This window comes from Elephas maximus, chromosome 7, assembly GCF_024166365.1.
Source record: "Elephas maximus indicus isolate mEleMax1 chromosome 7, mEleMax1 primary haplotype, whole genome shotgun sequence".
Lineage (NCBI taxonomy): Eukaryota > Metazoa > Chordata > Mammalia > Proboscidea > Elephantidae > Elephas > Elephas maximus.
Genome location: NC_064825.1, coordinates 105,332,251 through 105,354,983, shown reverse-complemented (window position 1 = coordinate 105,354,983; position 22,733 = coordinate 105,332,251). Strand labels below are relative to the sequence as shown.

General features: G+C 36.6%; 2 protein-coding genes across 2 annotated transcripts; both read right to left on the bottom strand.

Moving 5' to 3' along the window:
* Positions 1-152: 152 nt before the first annotated feature.
* On the bottom strand, positions 153-3,704 carry LOC126078928 (olfactory receptor 5L1-like; the record flags this gene model as incomplete). The annotated part of the gene is made up of 3 exons (XM_049889750.1): positions 2,796-3,704; positions 1,938-1,947; positions 153-172 (listed from the first exon to the last, which is right to left on the bottom strand). Coding segments are annotated over exons 1-3 (939 nt in total), but the record flags the coding sequence as incomplete, so codon positions are not given.
* Positions 3,705-21,176: 17,472 nt separating this feature from the next.
* LOC126078939 (olfactory receptor 5L1-like) lies at positions 21,177-22,055 on the bottom strand. The gene has a single exon (XM_049889761.1). The coding sequence runs from the start codon at positions 22,053-22,055 to the stop codon at positions 21,177-21,179; it is 879 nt and encodes a 292-aa protein (XP_049745718.1).
* Between the last annotated feature and the right edge of the window lie 678 nt (positions 22,056-22,733).

Sequence of the window (22,733 nt, the reverse complement as noted above, 5' to 3'; positions counted from 1 at the left end):
TAAAAAGACCAGACTTAATTGTCTGACTGAGATTGGAGGAACCCTGGAAGACAGGGTCCCCATACTCTCTGTTAGGCCAAAACTAAAACCAACCCTGAAGCCGGTTTTTCAGACAAAGATTAGACTGGACTATAAGACATAAAATGAAACTCCGGAACAGTGTGCTTCTTAGCTCAAGAACATTAAAAAAAAAAAAAAAAAAAAAAGAGACTAAATAGGCATCTCCTGTCTGGAAACAAGATGAGAAAGGGACAGGAGCTGGTTGAATGGACACGGGAAATCCAGGGTGGGATGAGGAGTGTGCTGTCACATTATAGCGAGAGCAACTAGGATCACATAACAATGTATGTATAAATTTTTGCATGAGAAACTGATTTAAACTGTAAACTTTCAATTAAGGCACAATAAAAAAAAAATAATTAAAATGAGGTCTAGAGAGAATGTGTTGTCTAATGAAGAAAAGTATGGTGGGAAAGATATATTTGATTTAGACAAAATAGCCTTGAATTTCACTTCAAGCTTTGTAAACACAGGGAAGTTCAATGTGGAAGGTTCCTATGAGAAGGCTGGAGCTGAAGTATATCGATCCACTAGTTCAGTGGTCCCAAGAGTGAGTAATTTTTCTCCTTATGGAACATTTGACAATGCCTGGAGATAGCGTTGCTTGTCAGACTTCTCAGAGGTGGGTCAGGGAGGAGAGGAAGGGTGCTGCTTTCATCTAATAAGTAGAGGCCAGAGAGGCTGTCACATCCTACAGTTCCCAGGGCTGAACTCCATGGCAAAGAATTATCTGACCCAAAATGGCAAGATCACCAAGGTTGATAAACTGCTCTAGTTGGAGGTTCAAGGTGAACAATTTCCCTTACCTTTATCTTAAACTGCAAAATCGCTCAGGTAATATGAGAAATCTCACCTCATTTAAAACATTTGAATTTCAAGGCAGTGCTATATTTTCATTTTAAATACAACATAACTCCATATTTTTCACCTAGCATGTGCTCATTTATTTAATTGAAATAATAAGTAGCTGTGCCAGGGATACTGGAATATTTTCTAAATAGTTAACACATGATCCTTGCTCCAAATATAACTTTTTAGGATATGTTAGTAAGAGTGCTTTCTATGTGTGCCACGTCCTTGCAGTTTTATGATTTAGCACATAAATAAACACACATAGAGGAAGATGTTGTGAAGACAGGAGAGAGGTTTGAAGATGGTGGCATTGAAGGTTGGAGTGATAGGGTCACAAGCCAAGCAAAACTGGAAGTCACCAAAAGCTATGAGACAAGGAATAAATTCTTCCCATGAGCCCCTAGAGAGAGTCTGGCCCTGACAAAACCCTGATTTCAGCCCAATGATACTGATTTCAGATTTTTGATCTCCAGAACTAACACGAGAATAAATTTCTGTTCTTTCAAGTCATCCACATTGTGATAATCTGTTCAGGAGCCTCAGGAAATTAAGACTATAGGTAAGATTTACAAATGGTTAAAATAATTTCAAAAACAACATTAACAAAGACACAGAAACTTGAAAAAGATAAGGGATCAAATACATGATCTACTTGTTTAATCAAGAATTAAAGTGAAATACAGAGCATAAAGTATGGTGAAACACAGAGCAAACAATAATAACAATGAGTGCAACTAATTTACTAATCAAATATATTTATTATACCATATATAACACTAAGAATTTGAGATTCATTGTTTATTTAATTTCCATGAGAAAATTATGAGAAGTACCAACCATTTGTCCTCAATTTGACTCTGAATTTCAGTTACCCCATATATGTCAGAGTAGAACTCTGTTTCATAAGGTTTTTGATAGCTGACTTTTTCAGAAGCACTCCATTGGGCCTTTCTTCTGAGGCACACCTGGGTGGATTTGAACTTCCAAACTATTGGTATATAGCCAAGTTCCTTAACTATTTGTACCACCCAGGAGCTCATGAGACAGGTAGAATAATATTACACTCATTTTACAGATAAGAATTTTCTTAAAAGGTGCAAAACTACCAACACTGCAATAGAAAAAGTAGTAAAAGAGATAATAACCAAAAAATGACTAAAAATTAATTCCTACAAATATCCAAAAACTCATGGGAAGCTCAGTCCAAATTAAAATATATATATATATGTATATTTATTTATGTATGTATTATATGCTCAGAGCCCTGGTGCCACAGTGGTTAAGAGCACAGCTGCTAACCAAAAGGTTAGCAGTTGGAATCCACCAGCTTCCCCTTGGGAACCCTATGGGTCAGTTGTCCTATAGGGTCACTATGAGTCAGAATCGACTTGATGGCATCAGGTTTATATATAATACATATTTACATATATATAAATATGAGACAACTGTATAGTTATTCCTCTGAAGAAAAGGAATTATTTAATTCAATAAGAATGGTTATATGCATTAAGGGCGTTGTTTTTAAAAGACATGTCTCATTGTATGTACTTTGTTGGAAACATATTTGTGTAACCACAAATCAAAAAAATGAGGTTTAACAGTACCATCCCACAAACCCGAATCAAAACACTCAGAGACTGGAGGATAGCAGCAAAGATGGCAGATATATTTGAACAATGCTCTTCTCTGGGAAATTTAAGAGAAGTCTAAAAGGTGAGTAGACAACAAAGAATCATGCGTAGTACCCTAGTTCACTAATGTCCTTCCCCGGTTTCCATTCATCCATTTCTACCAAAACTCAAATCCATCCTTAAAGGTTCCTTTTGAAACTTTAAGTCCAGCTAAGAAAATGGCCCCTTGGAAAGTAAGTTAAATCCCATCACTTTTCTGAAAGCTTCTTTCACATCCTTGTTCCTCAGGCTGTAGATCAGGGGGTTCAGCATGGGAATCAATGCAGTGTAGAACACTGCGGCTATCTTGTCTGTATCCAGAATGTTGCCTGAGCTGGGACTGCAATAAACGAAAAGAATTGTTACGTGAAAGACAATGATGGCTGTGAAGTGGGAAGCACAGGTGGAAAACACTTTGCGCCTTCCCTCTGCAGAGCGCATCCTCAGGATGGTGATGAGAATAAACAAGTAGGAGGTGAGGATGACCACAATGGTGATGATCTCATTGGCAGTGGCCACAATGTACAAAAGCAATTCATTCATAGAGACATCAGAACAGGCAAGAGATAAGAGAGGGGGTAGATCACAGAAGAAGTGGTTGATGACATTCGATTGATAGGGCGGGATCTCAAGAGCTAAACACAAGTGCATCAGAGAACACACTGTTCCACACAGGTAGCAGCCAGACATCAGCTCCACACGGAGCTTCTGGGACATGATGACCATGTACAGCAGTGGGCTGCAGATGGCCACAAAGCGGTCGTAGGCCATTACAGCCAGCAAGTTGACCTCAGTGATTCCATAAGCACAAAACAAATAGAATTGCACCATGCATTCCAGGAAGGAAATGGATTTGTCCTTGTTTATGATATTGGCCAGTGTCCTAGGCACAATGATGGTGGAGTAACAGAAATCCACAAAGGATAAGTGGCTGAGGAAAAAGTACATGGGGGTGTGAAGCTGACTGCTGACCTGAATCAGTGCAATCATGCCCAAGTTGCCCACAACTGTGATCCCATAGATTAGAAGGAAAAACAGGAAGAGGAAGACTCTCAGCTCTGGGATGTCTGATAGTCCCTGGAGAATAAACTCTGTCACCACGGTGCAGTTTTCCTCCACCATTTTCTGCTATGTTTCAGGTTTGGAAAAACAAATTAAATCTTTTGTCTTTCTCCTAGAAGAGAATAAGAGTTTCATATCAGCTTCACAGAAATAGAATATTGATATGAAAAATAGTTTTTATGAGAAAACTATATATAAGAAAAATGCAACTGTCAAACCATTCAAAATGTGAATAACTTCTGTCAATCCCACCGATTAAAAGTAGTCATCAACCGAAGCCTTGAATGTTTCTCAGAATTTATCTGTGTACAGATTGAGGTGACCTATTGCCTTAGTGGTCTAATGGAATTTTGAAATAGATTCAATGTTATGCTTTACAGCTCCATAGAAATTAGCTCCTGTTCCCTGAAAACCTTAATGAGCTATATCCAGTTAGGACAACAGCTGTTGTGATCCTGTATAACACACAATTTTTTTTTCTTTCAGTTTATCGGTAACATATATTTGCAGTACATGAGCTACATACTGTGTATATCCAATGCTATGGAATGTGACAAACTTCCTTGAGATCAGTGGCTTATAAAGACCTTTTTACATATGATATTATGCAGAATAAAAGAAGATAATTAGACTGTGGAATTCATAATCTTTTTACTTTATCTAATTAACCAAGTGATTTAATAATTAGAAGGGTAATGGTCAATGCTAGCAATGCTAACTGTCATATAAACTTTTCCAGGAAGCATTTAAAGAGCAAATATCCCAAACATTAACATTAATCCAAAACAACAATAAAAAGTTAAATGATCTTTCTCATGGAAGAGAGATTTTATTCTTAGCCATGTATTATAAGAAATGTTTAATTTTACTCTCTGCCCTCCCTCCTAGAGTCAGACAGGTGTGCTATGACAATTCAGTATGAAAAGACAGGATTATCAATAAAATTTTGAAAAATCATGTTGAAAGCTGCATTTCAATGATGTTTATATTACAAATAAGAAAATATTATGTATAAAAAATAGATAAATTGTTAAAAGTGCTATACTATAATGGAAAATCACAATGGTGTTTGAAATTAAGTTTCAGACATGGTTACTTAAAGACGGGATAACAAATAGTATACCTGGGAACAGATGTAGCTGTTGATGTAGGTGTAGAGGTATGAATCGAGAGAGATGTTACATGTAATCAATTTAGTGTCAGCCCATAATCCTGAAAACCACATATTTTATCCACGTTAAAAAAGAGGCAAATAAAAATTTTCCAAAGTCCTTACAGAGTAGATTAGGGGGAGTGGTTATGTTATCTAGTCTATGCAAGTGGGAGCTGCAATCCAGACATTTTGCACAGAGCAAAAGCATACAGAAGTTGAAGAATTTTACTCTCTGCCCTCCGTCCTAGATTCATAGATATATGTGCTATCACGATTGTGTGAGAAAAGACAGGATTAGGAACATACACAGCTTGGTATTTGGACTAATTTTAAAGAAATGGGGACAAATAGTTGACCTGAAGTCATGGTTTGATCATCTACCTGATCGTAACTGCATACATACATACATACTTTCTTACAACTCTTTGCCAACCCCTAAATTAAAGAGAAAAATAAACTTGGAAATGTTTCTTTCCAATCCAGGCCGATAATATAAATTAGGTCATGGTAAAGTCAATCATTATTTGAAAAGAATTAAATCCTTTCCTGAGTAAAGATAACCGACAAGTCCATGTGTCCTCAACTAGCTGTGTGGGCACATTAATGTAACCCTCAGAATTAGGGTGACATTAAGGGACATCTCAGTGGTCATCTTTACTGGATTTAATGAAGGAAATTTGTGTGAAAGAAGAAGGAAAGAGAAAGAAGGGGGGGGAAAGATTTACCATTTTGTTTACTGTGTATTCTAACACACTTTATTGGGTATCACCCAGTGTTTGGTGTTACAGAGGAATTGTTCTAATTTCCCATCAAGTATCTCTTACTACTAAAGATGAAAGTATTTTAAGTAATAAGTACACAGGAAAAGGGTTTCTGTGTAAACATACTGTATTTAGAAGAGCAGAAGAGTGCTTATAACTATTATAGAAACTTATTACAGAGCTTATGTTATTATTGAAGCTTATAAGTCTTCTACATAATGAAAATAATTAGATATATTTTTAGAATATTTTCTAGTTCATAAAATGTATTCATTTCAATATTCAGGTTTTTTTAGAGTCTAGTTCTGGCTAACAAACCTGACTGGCAGGCATTTTTCCCTGGCCCCGAAGATGTCCTGCTAGCAATTATACAGAGTTAGAGACTTTATACCGTAACTTAAGCTTCTGGGGACTGGGTCCCTTAAATTCCCCAAACAATTATTAGTCTGTATGGAATACCAAAAATAAATAATTAAGAATAAAACTTTCTTTACATATAAGACACAAATGATTGTTAATCTCTGCAACATGCCAATTGAAAATTAATAAAACATGCTGCATATCCTAACTTGGGAACCAATTCTGGAAAACCAAACAAACCTCCTCAGAAATTTCATGGTGTATTTTGGGAAACTAAAATCCCAGTATTGTATATGTGAGCTGCAGCTAGGATTGACGTTCTGAAATAACATAAATGTTCTTTCTGAATTTTCCTTTTCCCATGCGTTTTGTTATTGGGTGCAGGCCACTTGATTCCAACTCATCGTGACTCCATGTTAAACAGAATGAGACACTGCCTGGTACTGTACCATCCTCACAATCACTGCTGTGTTTGAGCTCATTGTTTCAGCCACTATATCAATCCACCTTGTTGAGGGTCTTCCTCTTTTTCACTGACCCTCTATTTTGCCATAGTATCCATTCACTAATCCATACTTTACATAGTATTCCTTTGTCGCAGTAATACAAAGTATGCTAACATTCTGCAGGGCGTAGTGTCTACCAAAAAAAAAAAAAAACCTGTTGCCCTCGAGTTGATTCCAACTCATAGAAACCCTACAGGACAGAGTAAAACTTCCCCATAGAGTTTTCAAGGAGCACCTGGTGGATTTGAACTGCGGACCTTTTGGTTAACAACCATAGCACTTAACCAGTACTCCTCCAGGGTTTCCACAGCCACAACTAAAACCAATCTAGTCAGTAGTAGAGATGGGCTTCGATTTTGCTGATTCTGTGGTTACCTCTTTATGGTTACCTCAGTGCAACACAAGCTTCAAATTTCTGTAGTGTTAGCTCACACTTAGCGTGAGGGCTGCTGGTTTGTCATTGACATGATGTTTAATACAACCTAAGTGTTAGGTCTTCCCTTTCACCTCCGCATCAGAGAGGATCTCTTTCCAGATCACTCTCCCTCCCCTGGCAGTGAAATGCTGGTACAGGTTACTCAATGCTTGCGTTAGCTGATCTTCCAGTGACCTCAGTTGTCTAATGTGTTCCAGAAAGGCTGTGATTTTGCAGAATATGCTTGTCCTTTAATAGTGGAAACAAATCCATTTTCAGCTTTCTACCTCCTGAACTGAATCCAGATTCTGATTATACTGTTTTAAAGAATATTTGACTAAGTTAAATTGCAACAAGCTTTTTAAATTGTTATTTAGTATATAACATACTGAAGGCTTTTTCAAATAATTTTCTCAGATAATGAAATGGAGAATGCCTCTAATGACTAGATAACAATTCCATTTGAAGATAAGGAGATTAACAGATTTTCCTTCAACAAAAATGAAAAAAAAAATCTGATAATATTTAGTAAATTATTAAAATAATCATTGATAATAAGTGACTATGAAAGCTTTCACATATGAGGTCGATGATAGAAAATTCAGTGCCACTGCTGTTTTAGTAAAACAATTCTTTTCTATCTTTGTTTTACTATCAGATTTAGAGATGCTGAATCTGTATTATTCTAACGATGATAAATATTCATCCATGGATAGTTTCACTAAATTGAAGTAAAGAAAAATAAAATCAACCTCATTAATATCATTGGGATGTGTTTCCAATGACACTATATAGTTTCTCCTTGAAAATTTTATCAAATTTATAAATACACTTAAGTTTTCAAATAATAATATAGTGATGACAGTTATGCTAATTCATTGTAGACAAAAATCGCATAGAGTTTTATTACCACAGAAAACGATAGGTCAATTTATGTACAGTGTCTTTTATGTTGCAAAGTAGTCTGCTAGTAGGATACAGTTCTGGAGAGTAAGGGAAATTTAAATAGTTCAGAAGTAAAAAGAAATGGTACAAAATCTGATGATTCATGGGTCTTGAATGAATCATAATGGACTCCAGATAGCTATAGAATGAGCTGGAAATTACTGGTCTACCTTTTTCAATTCAAACTTATGATGGATAACGCCAATATAAATTATCCTCAACATAGCAGCTATGAAAGCTACTAAAGATAACTTTAGAATCTAATGTTAGATAACTGGAAGAATATGAGATTTAACATCAGGGTTACTGCCCATGTGTTTGAAGTCCCAAATTTAAAACCTTGGTCAGAGCACCAAAAACATATAGACCTCCATTTCCTCAGAATAAAAGTGGTTGTGTCTCTTCCTTCACAAATTTTTATCATCCTCTGGCAATTTAGGGGAGAAAAATAACAGTTTATTTTTTGAAAAGGGATTATTTAATTTTTCTAATACTTTTCACCAGCTCCAAGTAAATGACAATTTGGAGTTTATTTGTGGCTATCTAAAACTATGCTGGCCTCCATTAGATAGCCAAATATTAACTAACAAAGGATGATCTTAATACAACACTGTAAATTTACATTCATATTATCTTTCCTAATAATTCATTGAACAAACATAAAAATTGTTGTCAAGTTTTCATTTTACACTCATGAAAACAGTATTTTTCCCTATTATGATTCTGACTGAATTTGGAATTCCATCCAGACACTAAGGGGAAAAGAAAAGATTACTAACAAAAAATAAATCTGATGTTATAAAATTTTCCAGTTAGATACCAATGTCTATGAAAGCTTTTTTTTTTGTAGTAACTATTATATTTGTTAAAGGAAAACCAATTCTTCCTAATAAACACAATAATTTTGGTCTTTGATTATTTCTTAATTTAGATTATAATTAGAAATGACAATTAATTTAAAACCATAGTAAAGCCCAAGGAAGGTATTTAGCTCTCAATAGTTATCACAACCCCACTCTATTATTGTACGAAGACTGCCTGGAGTGATGAACTTTGAGATTATGCCCTTGATCAAACTGCCATACTGGATTAACAATATATTTACACTTATTAATAGATGATAGAACGGAATCAAAAAACTGTACATAAACATACCATCTCTGTGTTTGTTCTCAACATTCTAATCTTCCAGATACAGGGAAAGAAAGGAGAGAATAAGCATTCATTTAATGTATACAATATGGCAGATGGGGTATTTCCATTTTATTTTACTCCATACAGAGGGCCAATCTATCTAAACCTCGTTTTTATATCCCGTCATCCTCCACAGTGAAATTCTTTCCTGAAATAATTTAGAATAGTAATTATATTTCATTCTAATTTGCATTCCTTCCAGCAACTAACAAGATACCTTTTACATAGGTGGTAAAAAACAGAAACTCAAAACAGTTTGTTCAATCATTGACTTAATTATACATTCTTGCCTTCTAAATATTGCTCATACTGTTTAATCTTGTATAAAACTTCTTTCTTTTTTAAAATTTTAATGTATTTTTATTTATTATGTTGTTGAGAATATACACAGTAAAACATACACCAGTTCAGCAGTTCATACCTGTGTCATTTAGTGACATTGATTACATTCTTCAAGTCGTATAACCATTCTCACCCTCCTTTTGTGAGTTGTTCCTTCCTCATTAACAAAACTTCCCTGTCCCCTAAGGTTTCTATCTAATCTTTCAAGTTGCTGCTATCAATTTGATTCCATATAGATAATTCTTAACCTTTCATTATTAATTTTTTTTTTAATTTGATGCTATGTGTTTTCACTAGTTGTGGCATGCTGATTCAAAGACCTATTTGGAATTTTTGATATGAGTTATGTGTTTTGAGATATATGATCTGGTAATACAATCCACCAGTAAGACAGGTGGCACTGTAGTGCCGCAGATCAGTGGCATAACAATATAACAGTAAGAATTAAGTAGTTTATTGTGAGTGCCTTTCCATTAGGTTACATGGGGAATCTCTGGTTTTCTAAATATGACACAGAATAAAAAACAAAACAAACCCATCAGGTATCCCTAACTATCACTTAAAAAAAAAAAAAAAGGAAAGCCATAATTATGCTTGTAATCCTTATCTCACAGAAATAAAAGAAAAAAAAGGGCAAAAGTTTACAAAACTAAAACATCCAGGAAGCATCACCTAATAGAATGCTCAACATACACAGCAATGAGGCTCCAACTCTGGTCTACTGAGCTTCACACGTTTCAAAAGCGACCCACCTTGACACTAAATGCATTTGAACTAAAATAATATATTGTTTTGATAATGAAAGTTTACAGCTGTTTCTTCTCAGTTTGAGTCATGGCACAGCAGCAAATGAAGGTCCTGAAAGCTTGACTCCATCCACCGCATTAAGGTCGACTCTACTTTGAGGAGACAGCTCTTCACAAGTCATATTTTGAGTGTCTTCCAATCTGAGAGGCTCATCTTCTGCCACTGTGTCAGACAATGTTCTGCTGCTATTCATAAGCTTTTCACTGGCTAATTCTTTTCAGAAGTAGACCGCCAGGTGCTTCTTCCTAGTCTGTTTTAGCCTGGAATCTTGACTGAAACCTGTCCACCATGGATGCTGCTGCTGCTGTTTGAATAGTGGTGGCATAACTTCCAGCATCACAGCAACACACAAGCCCCCACAGTATGACAAACTGACAGACACATGGAGGATAACATAGGAATTAGTCTTTTAACTATCTGCATGAAACACTTAATGATCGTCCCATAATTAGTGGTTGTTCTAGATGTATATGCCTTTCTCAACCACACCCACGGCTGTCCACTCAATTCTGATTCACAGCAAAAATATAGGGTTTACAAGGGTATACATTTCTACAGAAACAGACTGCCACATCTTTCTCCTGCAGAGCCACTGGTGGTTTTGAACTGCTGAACTTTCAACTACCAGCAAATTGCTTTAAACACTGTGCAAACAGGGAATGCATAGATATTGATATCCTAAGCGTTAGTGAACTGAAATGGGATGTTATTGGCCGTTTTGAATCAGACAATCATATGGTCTACTATGCCAGGTATGACAACTTGAAGAGGAATGCCTTGCATTTATCTTCAAAAAGAACATTTCAAGATCTATCCTGAAGTGCAACTCTGTCAGTGACAGGATAATATACATATGTGTACAAGGAAAAGCAGTTAATATGACTATTATTCAAATTTATGCACCAGCCACCAAGGCCAAAGATAAAGAAACTGAAGATTTTTACCAAATTCTGCTGTCAGAAATTGATCAAATATGCAATCCGGATGCATTGATGATTACCGTCAATTGGAATGAAAAATTGGAAACAAAGAGGAAGGGTCAGTAGTTGAAAAACATGGCGTTGGTGATAGAAGAGATGCCAGAGATCGCATGATAGAATTTTGCAAGACCAATGAATTCTTCATTGCAAACACAATTTTTCACCAATGTAAATGGAAACTATACACATGGACCTCTCCAGATGGAATACACGGGAATCAAATTGACTATATCTGTGGAGAGAGATGATGGAAAGGCTCAAAATCATCAGTCAGAAAGAGGCCAGGGGCAGACTGTGGAACAGACCATCAATTGCTCATATGCAAGTTCAAGTTGAAACTGAATAAAATTAGAACAAATCCAAGAGAAACAAAGTATGACCTTGAGCATATACCACCTGAATTTAAAGACCATCTCAAGAATAGATTTGATGCATTGAAAACTAACGACTGAAGACCAGACAACTTGTGAAAATGACGTCAAGGGCATCATACATGAAGAAAGCAAGATGTCATTAAAATGAAAACAAAGAAAGAAAAGGCCAAAATGGATGTCAGAAGAGACGCTGAAACTTGCCCTTGAAATTCGAGTAGCTAAAGCAAAAGGAAGAAATGCTGAAGTAAAAGAACTGGACAGAAGATTTCAAAGGGAGGCTCAAGAGGACAGAGTAAAGTATTATAATGGCATGTGGTAAGAGAAAACCAAAAGTGAAGAACACACTCAGTATTTCTCAAGCTGAAAGAACTGCAAAAAAGTTCAGGCCTGAAGTTGTAATATTGAAGTATTCTATGGAGAAAACATTAAACTACGCAGAAAGCATCAAAAGAAGATGGAAGGAATGCACAAAGACACTATACCAAAAATAACTGGTCAATGTTTAACCATTTCAGGACATAGCATGTGATCAGGAACTGATGGTACTGAAGGAAGAAGTCCAAGCTGCACTGAAGGCATTGGTGAAAAACAAGGCTGCAGGAATTGACTGAGTACTAACTGAGATGTTTCAACAAATAGATACAGCCCTGGAAGCGCTCACATGTCTATGCCAAGAAAATTGGAAGACAGCTATTTGGCCAACTGACAGGAAGAGATCTGTATTTATACCTATTTCCAAGAAAGGTGAACTTACCAAATGTGGAAATTATTGAACAATATCATTAATACCACATGCAAGTAAAAATTTTGCTGAAGATCATTCAAAAGCAGCCATATCAATATATCGACAGGGAACTGCCAGAAATTCAAGCCAGATTCTGAAGAAGACATGGAACCAAGGATATCATTGCTGATGTCAGACGTATCCTGGCTCAAAGCAGAGAATACAAGAAAGATGTTTATCTGTCTTTTATTGACTATGCAAAATCATTTGACTGCGTAAAACATAACAAATTATGAATAATATTGTGAAGAATGGGAATTCCAGAACACTTAATTGTGTTCATGACGAAACTGTACATAGTTCAAGAGGCAGACGTTTGAACAGAACAAGGGGATACTGCATGATTTAAAATCAGAAAATACGTGCATCAGGGTTGTATCCTTTCACTATACTTATTCAATCTGTATGCTGAGCAAATAACCTGAGACTCCGGACTATATGAAGAAGTACGGGGTATCAGAATTGGAGACAAACTCATTAATAACCTTTGCTTGCTGAAAGTGAAGAGGACTTGAAGCACTTACTGATGAAGATCAAAAACCACAGCCTGCAGTATGAATGGCATCTCAACATATAGAAAACAAAAATCCTCACAACTGAACCAATAAGCAACATCATGATAAATGGAGAAAAGACTGAAGTTGTCAAGGATTTCATTTTACTTGGATCTACAGTCAAGATCCATGGAAGCAGCAGTCAAGAAATCAAAAAATGCATTTCAGCGGGCAAATCTGCTGCAAAAGACCTCTTTAAAGTGTTCAAAAAACAAAGAAGTCACCTTGAAGACTAAGGTGTGCCTGACCCAAGCCATGGCATTTTCGATTGCCTCATATGCATGCGAAAGTGGGATGATGAAGAAGGAAGAAGGGAGGAGAGCTGATGCCTTTGAATTGTGGTGTTTTTGAAGAATATTGGCTATACATTGGACTGCCAAGAGAAGAAATAAATCTGTCTTGGAAGAAGTACAATCATAATTCTCCTTAGAAGCAAGGATGGCAAGACTATATCTCACTTACTTGGGCATGTAATCAGGAGGGATGACGTCCCTGGAGAAGGACATCATGCTTGGTAAATTAGAAGATCATCGAAAAAGGTGAAGACCCTCAACGAGATGGATTGATACTGAGGCTGCAACAATGGGCTCAAGCATAACAATGATTGCGAGGATGGCATAGGACCGGCTATGTTTTGTTTTGTGATACACAGGGTCACTATGAGTCCCAGCTGACTTGAGGGCACCTAACGACAACAAAAACAACAATGTCCTATCTGTGAGATGCAGAGGTGTAAAAAGTGGCTAGAATATAGTTACACCAATAGTAAGGAAAAAGTTAAAAGAGCATAATGCTCAAGGCAGATATTTTTTACTACGCAAGCTAAACCACCGTTTGGTTTTAAGAAGACTTCAAGGAATGTTTTTGGTTTAAGATGTAAAGATTATCTCAGGGCAAGAGTTTCAGGGCCTCATTCAACATTCATTGCTCCAGGAAGTCTGGTGTCCATGAGAATTTGAAATTTGTTCTGCATTTTTCCCTTTTGATCAGAAATCGTCTATGGAGTTTTTGGTCAAAATGTTCAGTAATGGTAGCAAGACACTGTCCAGTTGTCCTGGTCTCATGGCAAAGGAGGCAGTTGTTCATGGAGGCAATTAGTCACACATTCCACATTCTCCTCCTAGTCATGACTCTCTTTTTTTCTCTGTTGCTCCAGGAAAATAAAGACCAGTTGTTATGCTTTGGGTGACCAGCTTCAAGCTTTTAAAACCCCAGGCACTATGCACCAAAGAAGGAGGTAGAACAGAAGCATTAAATCCATTATTAGGCCAATTAACTGGAATACATCATGAAACCATAATCCTAAACCTCCAAACCAAGAAGCCAAATTCCATGAGCTTTTTAGTTGTGCATAACCAAGCTTAGCAGCTACTCTTTTTTTTTTTTTTTTGCCATTGTTGTAAATATATCTATCACACTTTTGACAATTCATCTTTTTACGGGTGTGCAACTTAATCTTGCTCTTGTGCTTGTCTTAAAATCTCATCTATTCTTAAAGACAAAGTTAAAAGAGCTTGTCAATTATGAAGCAATTCCTTTATTATCCTCAAATGAATTTGAACGCTCGTGTCACTCACCCAGTTATGAAGTTTGCTATATTGAACATTGTAAAATGGCTACTTTTTTGCTTGCCACACTAACACCACTGGATTTTAAGGTCCCTGAGGATGAGGAAGATACTTTTTTTTAAACTGTGATTTATTTACTAATTTTACAATAGTAATTTGGTTGTGTATTTAACAGCTATAATCTTTCCTCTGTCCTACAGGGTTGCTATGAGTTGGAATCAACTCAATGGCAATGTGTTTTTTGGTATTTTTTTTTTTTTTTTAGGAGTAGATACCAGAAAAGAAAGGATGAAAGAACAAACACTTACTCATTTCAAATATGCAATGTGGCAGATGTGGTGTTTCCAATTTCTTTTGCTTGACCCAGCATCTGGCTTATAAAAGCAGATCCAGGTACAGTCTGTCTGGCCAAAAACTCATAGTATTTCTATTGTAAAATGTTCTCTATTTTTGAAGATCTAAAATGATGGTTAATAATGAAACTTTGACCCATGATTCTTTTGCAAATCAGGGAAATGTATTCGGTAATAACTCAACTACATGTTTACCAATGGATGGATTCAATACGAAAAAACAAAAACTGTGTTCATGATTTTCCTGACTGTATCTTTGACTTCCTTATTCTTCAGACTGTAAATCAGAGGATGCAACATGGGGATCTCCACTGTGTAAAGCACAAAGGACATTTTGACTCTGTGACCTGAGTTTTTGGAGTTGGGCACACACTAGAGGAAGGGCATGATGCCATGGAAGATAGTAGTGGAGATCAGGTGTGAGGCACGTTACCCATTAGCTGAGCGCATCCTCAGGATGGTGACAAAGATGAACTCATAAGAGATGAGAATGATGAGTTGTGTGCTCACCTCATTAAAGGTGACAAAGAAGAAAAGCAGCAACTGGTGGAGATGAATATCAAAGCAAGAAAGAGAAATCAGGGAGGATAGCTCACAGAAGAAATGTCTGATTGTGTTTAAACCACAAAAAAATAATTTGAAAACAGGGCATATGACTCTCAAAAAGCACTCTAGTGTGCATGCATATGGTTTGGTCACCAACATGGCACAGAATCTCTGGGATGTGGCAACTGTGTACAGCAGAGCATTATAAAAGGCCACAAAATAGTAATAGGTCATCACAGTGAATAAAATTTATTCAGTTACTATGAAGTTATTTTTTTAAAAAAATGCACCATATACCCTGAAAATGAAATGATTCTGTCTTCTAATATTGGATTCACCCATATCTTGGGAGCAATGATGGAGGAATAGCATCCACTAATGAAAGGTGACTGAGGAAAAAGTACATGGGGGTGTGCAGTTTGGGGTTAATTTTGATGATTTCAATCATACCAAGATTCCCAACCACACTGAAGCTCTAGATGAACAGGAATATCAAGAAGATGGCGATCTGAAGTTCTGGATAATCTGAGAAGCCCAAGAGAGTAAACTTGGCCCCAGCATTTATATTTCTCTCTACCAGAAACATGTTTCCTGTTGCTGGAATCTGAAAATCAGTCTTGTAAATAAGTGATTAAGGAGAGTGATGGATACATGAAGCATGGTTAACTATCACCCAGGTAGAGCATTTAGATGAGACAAAATAGATCTCTGTCATAATTCTGATGGGTGTTAAGTATCCAAAACATACAAGAATATCTGAAGTTTCAAAAACGAAATTACTAATTAATTTTACTTCCTCAAAAACTGTAAAAATTAATTCTGTTCATGTTCTGAAATGTAATTTTAAAGACTACAAGTGTTATTATTATTAACTCAAGCAGTTTGGATACCACCATGCATCCCAATCTTCATTTAAGACATTCCAGCCTCACTGAATCTATGAATTCTGGAAAGAAAAGTCTAAGAAAATGAGAAAAAGTATTCATATCTGGCCTACTGAAACTAATGAAAAGTGAAAGCATCTGAAATAAATTCTGTAATTAAAATCAATTTTTCTGTAATATTGACATGTGCATATTTTGCAATATAAAGAAAGAATAGTCATTATATTCATCTTCTATATCTATTTTTTTTTTATATTTTAAATGGAAGTTTAGCAGTTTCATCATCACTCTTTTTAAGGAAGTCAGACATCAAAGTCAATTCTGATTTATCATTTTCTGTGAAGACTACTTATCAACCTGCCTTGTTCTACAGTTGAGCAAATAGAAAGAAGCCTAAGGGAGCCATGACTTGCCCAGTGACATACAGATTTTAGATCATCTATCTATAACTAGAACCCACCTCCTCTGACTCCGTGCCACGTACGCATCCCTGTATACCAGGCTCTGACTCACACTACAGATTGAGATGTTAGCATTTTTCCCTTCTAAGGATCACAGTTTCAAACACTCCATTCTACTAACTTTTTGAGCACTTATAAGACAAATTTTAGATTGTAAAACTAAGGAAACTAGTTTAGTAAAAGTATTGAAGACCACAGAGATGTTCTGAAGATGTGTGTCAAGATGAAACATAGAGGAATGGAATTTAGAGACATGTCCCCATTCAAAAATGACTTTTGGAAAAACTCTTTAGCTTTGATGATATTGCTTCACTTTTCCAAGCCCTTGTCTCTTCTTTCCCTTCAAGGCACCTAGAATACTGATTCTATCCCTCTATTTCCTGTTGAAAAGATGGGTGAGAATCTTAAAGTGAAGATATTTTGAGGAAGAAGTTCTTAATATAAAGAGAATGGTGGGATTTCACAAATTGGTGTCAGGTGTATTTCCCAGATAAACTAAAGGATACCCAGTTAAAGCTGAATCTTAGATTTTTTTTTTTTTTTTAAAGCACATATCAAATATTGCATGGGAAATTCCTACTTTAAAAAAAAAAGATATTTATTTATCTGAAGTTCAGGTTTAGTGGGGTGTCCTGTATTTTTATTTTCTAAACTTGGCAACCCTATGCCCAGAAAAGCTCAGAGTTTTAGGATTACAAACTCATCACAGTTCCCGGGGACCCTTCCTTGTTTTAGTACTATTTTAAATCCCACCTGTTATGAATGCCTTCAGTGAGTCTCTTGTAAAGAGGACCTCTTACTCAGACTATGAATTCTGGTAAGCTCATCTCTGGTTCTACAACCCAAGACATAGGTTCCAGATGTTCAAACACCAAAAGCCTCAGGTCCCATGTAACACTTAGAACTCTCAATAACCCTATCTTTTTTTATTCAGATATTCAAAGATTTAAGAACAAACTGAAAGTCAATCTTTCTCAGACAATTCTCACTATTATAAATGTTTCCTTAATATCCTATTTCAGAGTTTCTCAACCTTGACACTATTAATATTTTGTGCTAGATAATTTCTACGCAGAGCTGCCTTGTGCATTGCATAATGTTTAGCAGCATTCCTGTCCTCTTTCCACTACGTTCCAGTAGTACCTTCCCCTCTTAGTCTTTACAATCAAAAACGTCTCCAGATGTCAGATGTTCACCTTGGGTGTTTTGGGGGGGGAGGTTCAGGGATAGCAAAATTGCACTTAGTGCTTAATTAAATAAATTACATCTATTTCCTTGATGGTGGTCGATTTTAATGTTTCTGCTGCCTGAATTCGACTTGCAACTAATGTGCATATTTAATATCATGATTCCTTTTCTCTCAAATGTTGTTGTCCTGTGAATTAAATAATGCATATTATCTTGTGAATCCAGGAATTGCAGTATTGAAAATCTCCTTCCTTTTAATTGCTTTTTTTGTTTGTTTTCTTTTTGCCCTCATTAGCACATGAGCAAGTATTTTTTCCATGCTCTTAAATCTTATTTAGACCTGTTTCTGTGTATGAACTGCATGAAGAAGAATGGGGCATCAGGATTGGATGAAGACTCGTTAACAACCTGTGTTATGCAGATGACACAACCTTGCTTGCTGAAAGTGAAGAGGACTTGAAGCACTTACTAATGAAGATCAAAGACCACAGCCTTCAGTATAGATTGCACATCAACATAAAGAAAACAAAACTCCTCACAACCGGACCAATGAGCAACATCATGAGAAACAGAGAAAAGATTGAGGTTGTCAAAGGATTTCATTTTACTTGGATCTACGATTAATAACTGTGGAAGCAGCAGTCAAGAGATCAAAAGATGGATTGCATTGGGCAAATTTGCTGCAAAGAACCTCTTCAAAGTGTTGAAGAGCAAAGATGTCACCCTGAAGAGTAAGGTGTGCCTGACCCAAGCCATGGTATTTTCAATCACATCATATGCATGTGAAAGGTGGACAGTGAATAAGGAAGACCAAAGAAGAATTGACGCCTTTGTATTGTGGTGCTAGCGAAGAATATTGAATATACCATGGACTGCCAAAAGAAGGAACAAATTTGTCCTGGAAGAAGTGCAGCCAGAATGCTCCTTAGAGGCAAGGATGGTGAAACTGCGTCTTCCATACTTTGGACATGTTGTCAGGAGGAATCATGTCCTGGAGAAGGACTTCATGCTTGGCAGAGTACAGGGTCAGTGAAAAAGAGGAAGGCCATCAGCCAGGTGGATTAGCACAGTGGCTATAACAATGGGCTTAAGCATAACAACAACTGTGAGAAGGGCAAAGGACGGGGCAGTGTTTCATTCCATAGCACGTAGGGTCTCTGTGAGTTGAATCTGACTCAATGGCACCTAACAACAACTATGTATTTTTTTCCAGAAAGTTCATTTTATTCCTTTCAATTCAATTTTATGTAAATAAATGCCTATTCTCCCTTATACAACTCTTTCAAAAATTCACAGAAGCACTTAGACAGACATTCTCGAGAACTCTCAAGACCATCTGTTCTCTGACTCCCTGGAAATTGTTATTCAGGAAACTGCTACTGAGGTACTCATCTAAGCCAAGCTGTCTGTACAAAGATTTGTAGGAAAAGTGAGCATCCTGTCCCCTGAAAATCCAGATACGAAATGTCTGCAGTGACCAGAAATTTTCCCAAATAATTTTTCCCTTGAAAAACTGCCTGAAACTAAGACATTTTCTAGGTTCCTTGCATGAGATGAGAAAGAATATCCTTGTTTTCTGAGAATCTGAAACAACTCTGCCGTTGGAAAAGGCAGCCCCCCTTCTCTCTCTGGAGAGCTTGTTTAGGGGAGGTACTAAGATTCTTCATCTACTTCCATTCCCTTTGACACCAGGACCCTAGAGAAGATCTGTTGCCTTATTCTCCAGAGGCATCAAAACAAGCAATTAAAACCGGCTACAGTTTTTTGATGCAATTCTGGTTTCTTAGAAAACCTGAAGGTAAACAGCAGCAGCTTTAGAAACATTTTACATTGAACTTAACTAGAAATTTAGAAGTCGTCTCCTTGTACTCTGTGATCGTTCTCATACTTTTTGAAAATTGTTGTATGCTATGAAATCATATTAGCAGTTATCTTTATATTTACTCAACAGAAATTTGTTAAGTGTCAACCATCTCCTTAGTCTCTGTAAGGAACAACATCTCACCTGTGACACTAACTACACTTGGGAAGTAGAGAAATGCTGTCTTCAGGTCTCTCACTGCTTAGTTACATTCCTGCCAAGGGCATTAGGTGCAGAGCATCTCTTCATATATGTTGACAATAGGACAATAATGTCAGACATTTACTTTCTCAGAGTCTTCAGAAGTAGCTACATCTGGCTAGAAACAGAATTATTAGGATTTCTAAAGTTATTGCCAACCCCTCAGAGCACTGATATACAGAGAAATTGTCTACTGTTCACAGCAGGATCTCATTTTCACCATATAGTTTTCACCAAGTCATCCAGATTTTACATCCGCTTAACATCACACATTGACACTACATTTTTGATTATCTTCTCTTTTACAACTAACAATTCCTTAGATCATATTTCTGTGATTTCACACCTACACTGTTAAGTAGTCTTAACAGCATTTGACCCTACCTGATGATGTGTCCAAAACAAATGAGTCAGACAGTGTTCTGTTGTGAACCATAAGGTTATTACTGGCTAATTTTTTTTGATTGCCAGGACTTTCTAGCTTGTCTTAGTCTGGAAGCTCCATTAAAACCTGTCTACCATGGCTGAGCCTGCTGGTATTTTAAATACTAGTAGCATAGCTTCCAGTATCACCGCAACATGCAAGTCACCATAGTACAACAAACTCTTTACTTATTGTATGTAGTTTAATTTTCCTTAGAACCCTGTGAAATAATTATTAATATTGTCTCAATTTTTCAAATGAGAAAGTGTTTGGAGTTTCAACACACCAGGCACTTCAATGACAACAACAGCAGCAAAATGAATAAAGGAAACAAGAAATAAACAAATATACGACAACAATTTTAAAACTAGATTTAAAAATGTATTCACATATGGAATTCTCATTTTATGCATAAACTGATGAAGGTGTGTTCTTCACTGTAAAAAAAAAAAAGAAATTCAGTTTTGAAAAGACTCATATTTTCCATTACAGATACTGAAAAAGGTTGTCATGAATTCTCCATTAGCTTTTTGAAGTTTTACAGTAAATTAAATGCCTGTGCCTTAACAGTACCATTGTCATATTAAAACAATTACAGGTTGGAGAAAAGCAAATAAATGTATTAAAATTATTTAAATATACTCAATTCTTCTCTTGTTAATTGGAAAGGCACAGAGATAAGTGAATGAAAAGTTATCATTCCTAACTACCTAGTTCCTTACTGTTTTCTCCAGTCCAACACCGTAGCCCACCTAGGCACCCCTCCACCACCTTCCACTTTGAAACTTGCAGTCGTGCTAAGAAAGCGTTCTCTAGAAAAATATTTTGGGGGCCGCCATTTTCCTGATAGCTTCTTTCACATCTTTGTTCCTCAGGCTATATAGATCAGGGGGTTCAGCATGGGAATCACTACAGTGTAGAACACTGCGGCTACCTTTTCTTTGTCCAAACTCTTGCCTGAACTAGGCCAACAATAAATGAAAAGGATTGTTCCATGGAAGACAACGATGACTGTGAGGTGGGAGGCACAGGTAGAAAAGGCTTTGTACCATCCCTCTGCAGAGTGCATCCTCAGAATGGTGATGAAAATAAACAAGTAGGAGGTGAAGATTATCACAATGGTGCCGATCTCACTGACAGTGGCTACAATAAACAGCAGCAGTTCATTCATAGAAACATCAGAGCAGGCAAGAGATAAGAGAGGGGGTAGATCACAGAAGTAGTGGTTAATCACATTTGATCGATAGGATGGAATTTCAACAGCTAAACACAAGTGCATCAGAGAACACACTGTTCCACACAGGTAGCAGCCAGACACCAGCTGTACATGGAGCTTCTGGGACATGATGACCATGTAGAGCAGTGGGTTCCAGATGGTCAAAAACCGGTCATAGGCCATTACGGCCAACAGTGTGACCTCCGTGACCACACACGTGCAAAATAAGTAAAACTGTACAGTACACCCAACAAAAGAACTGGCTTTGTCCTTGTTTAAGATATTGTCCAGCATCTTAGGCACAACAGCAGTGGAGTAGCAAAAATCCACAAAGGAGAAGTGGCTGAGGAAAAAGTACATGAGGGTGTGAAGCTGAGAGCTCACCTGAATCACTGCTATCATTCCCAGGTTACCCAATACCGTGACTCCATAAATTAGAAGGAACAGTAGGAAGATGAAGACTCTCAGCTCCAGGATGTCTGATAATCCAAGGAGAATGAACTCTGTCACCATGGTGCAGTTTTTCTGGTTCATGTTCCAACCTTATTCGGGGTTGGAGAAAATACATAAATAAACTAAAAGTTACTCTCCATTATGTGATCCAAATTTTAGATCTGGCTCTCTGCTAAGAGGAGGCACGAGAAGAAGTAAGAGAGTAATTTTGGCAGGAAAGGGATGGGACATTACTTTTGTGAAGTTTAGGAAGAGTTCAGGCATAGTGAAAAATAGCTGCATAAGGCTCACAGTTAGGTTCACAGATCACACGGAAACATTAATATCTACTAAAACCTATATGACTCTTTAAACACACATTCTACAATTCAGAGATTATAACTTAATCATTAGAAGGAGGTTAAAGTATTACTTAATTACCCTTATCGTTCCATGAAATTCAAATCCCTTTTTCCTGACAAAATTTACAATCAATCCCCAAATATTGGGCTCCTAGAAAATAACCTTTAAAATGTATAGCATCCTTCTCTGGATTTTCCATTGAAGTGGTGGATCACTAACTCAGCAGTGTTCATTTTTTATAGATATTGTTTAGATGGAGAATATCGCTTTACTGTAAAAATTTTGTAATTATTTTGGTAATTACACTATTTAATCTTGGTCATGGTTGATGGAATTGGATATTCTTAAAAACTACCTTCCTAAAAAAAAATTTTTTTCGACAAGACCTATTTAACAGTGAAATTCCCTGCTTTGAAT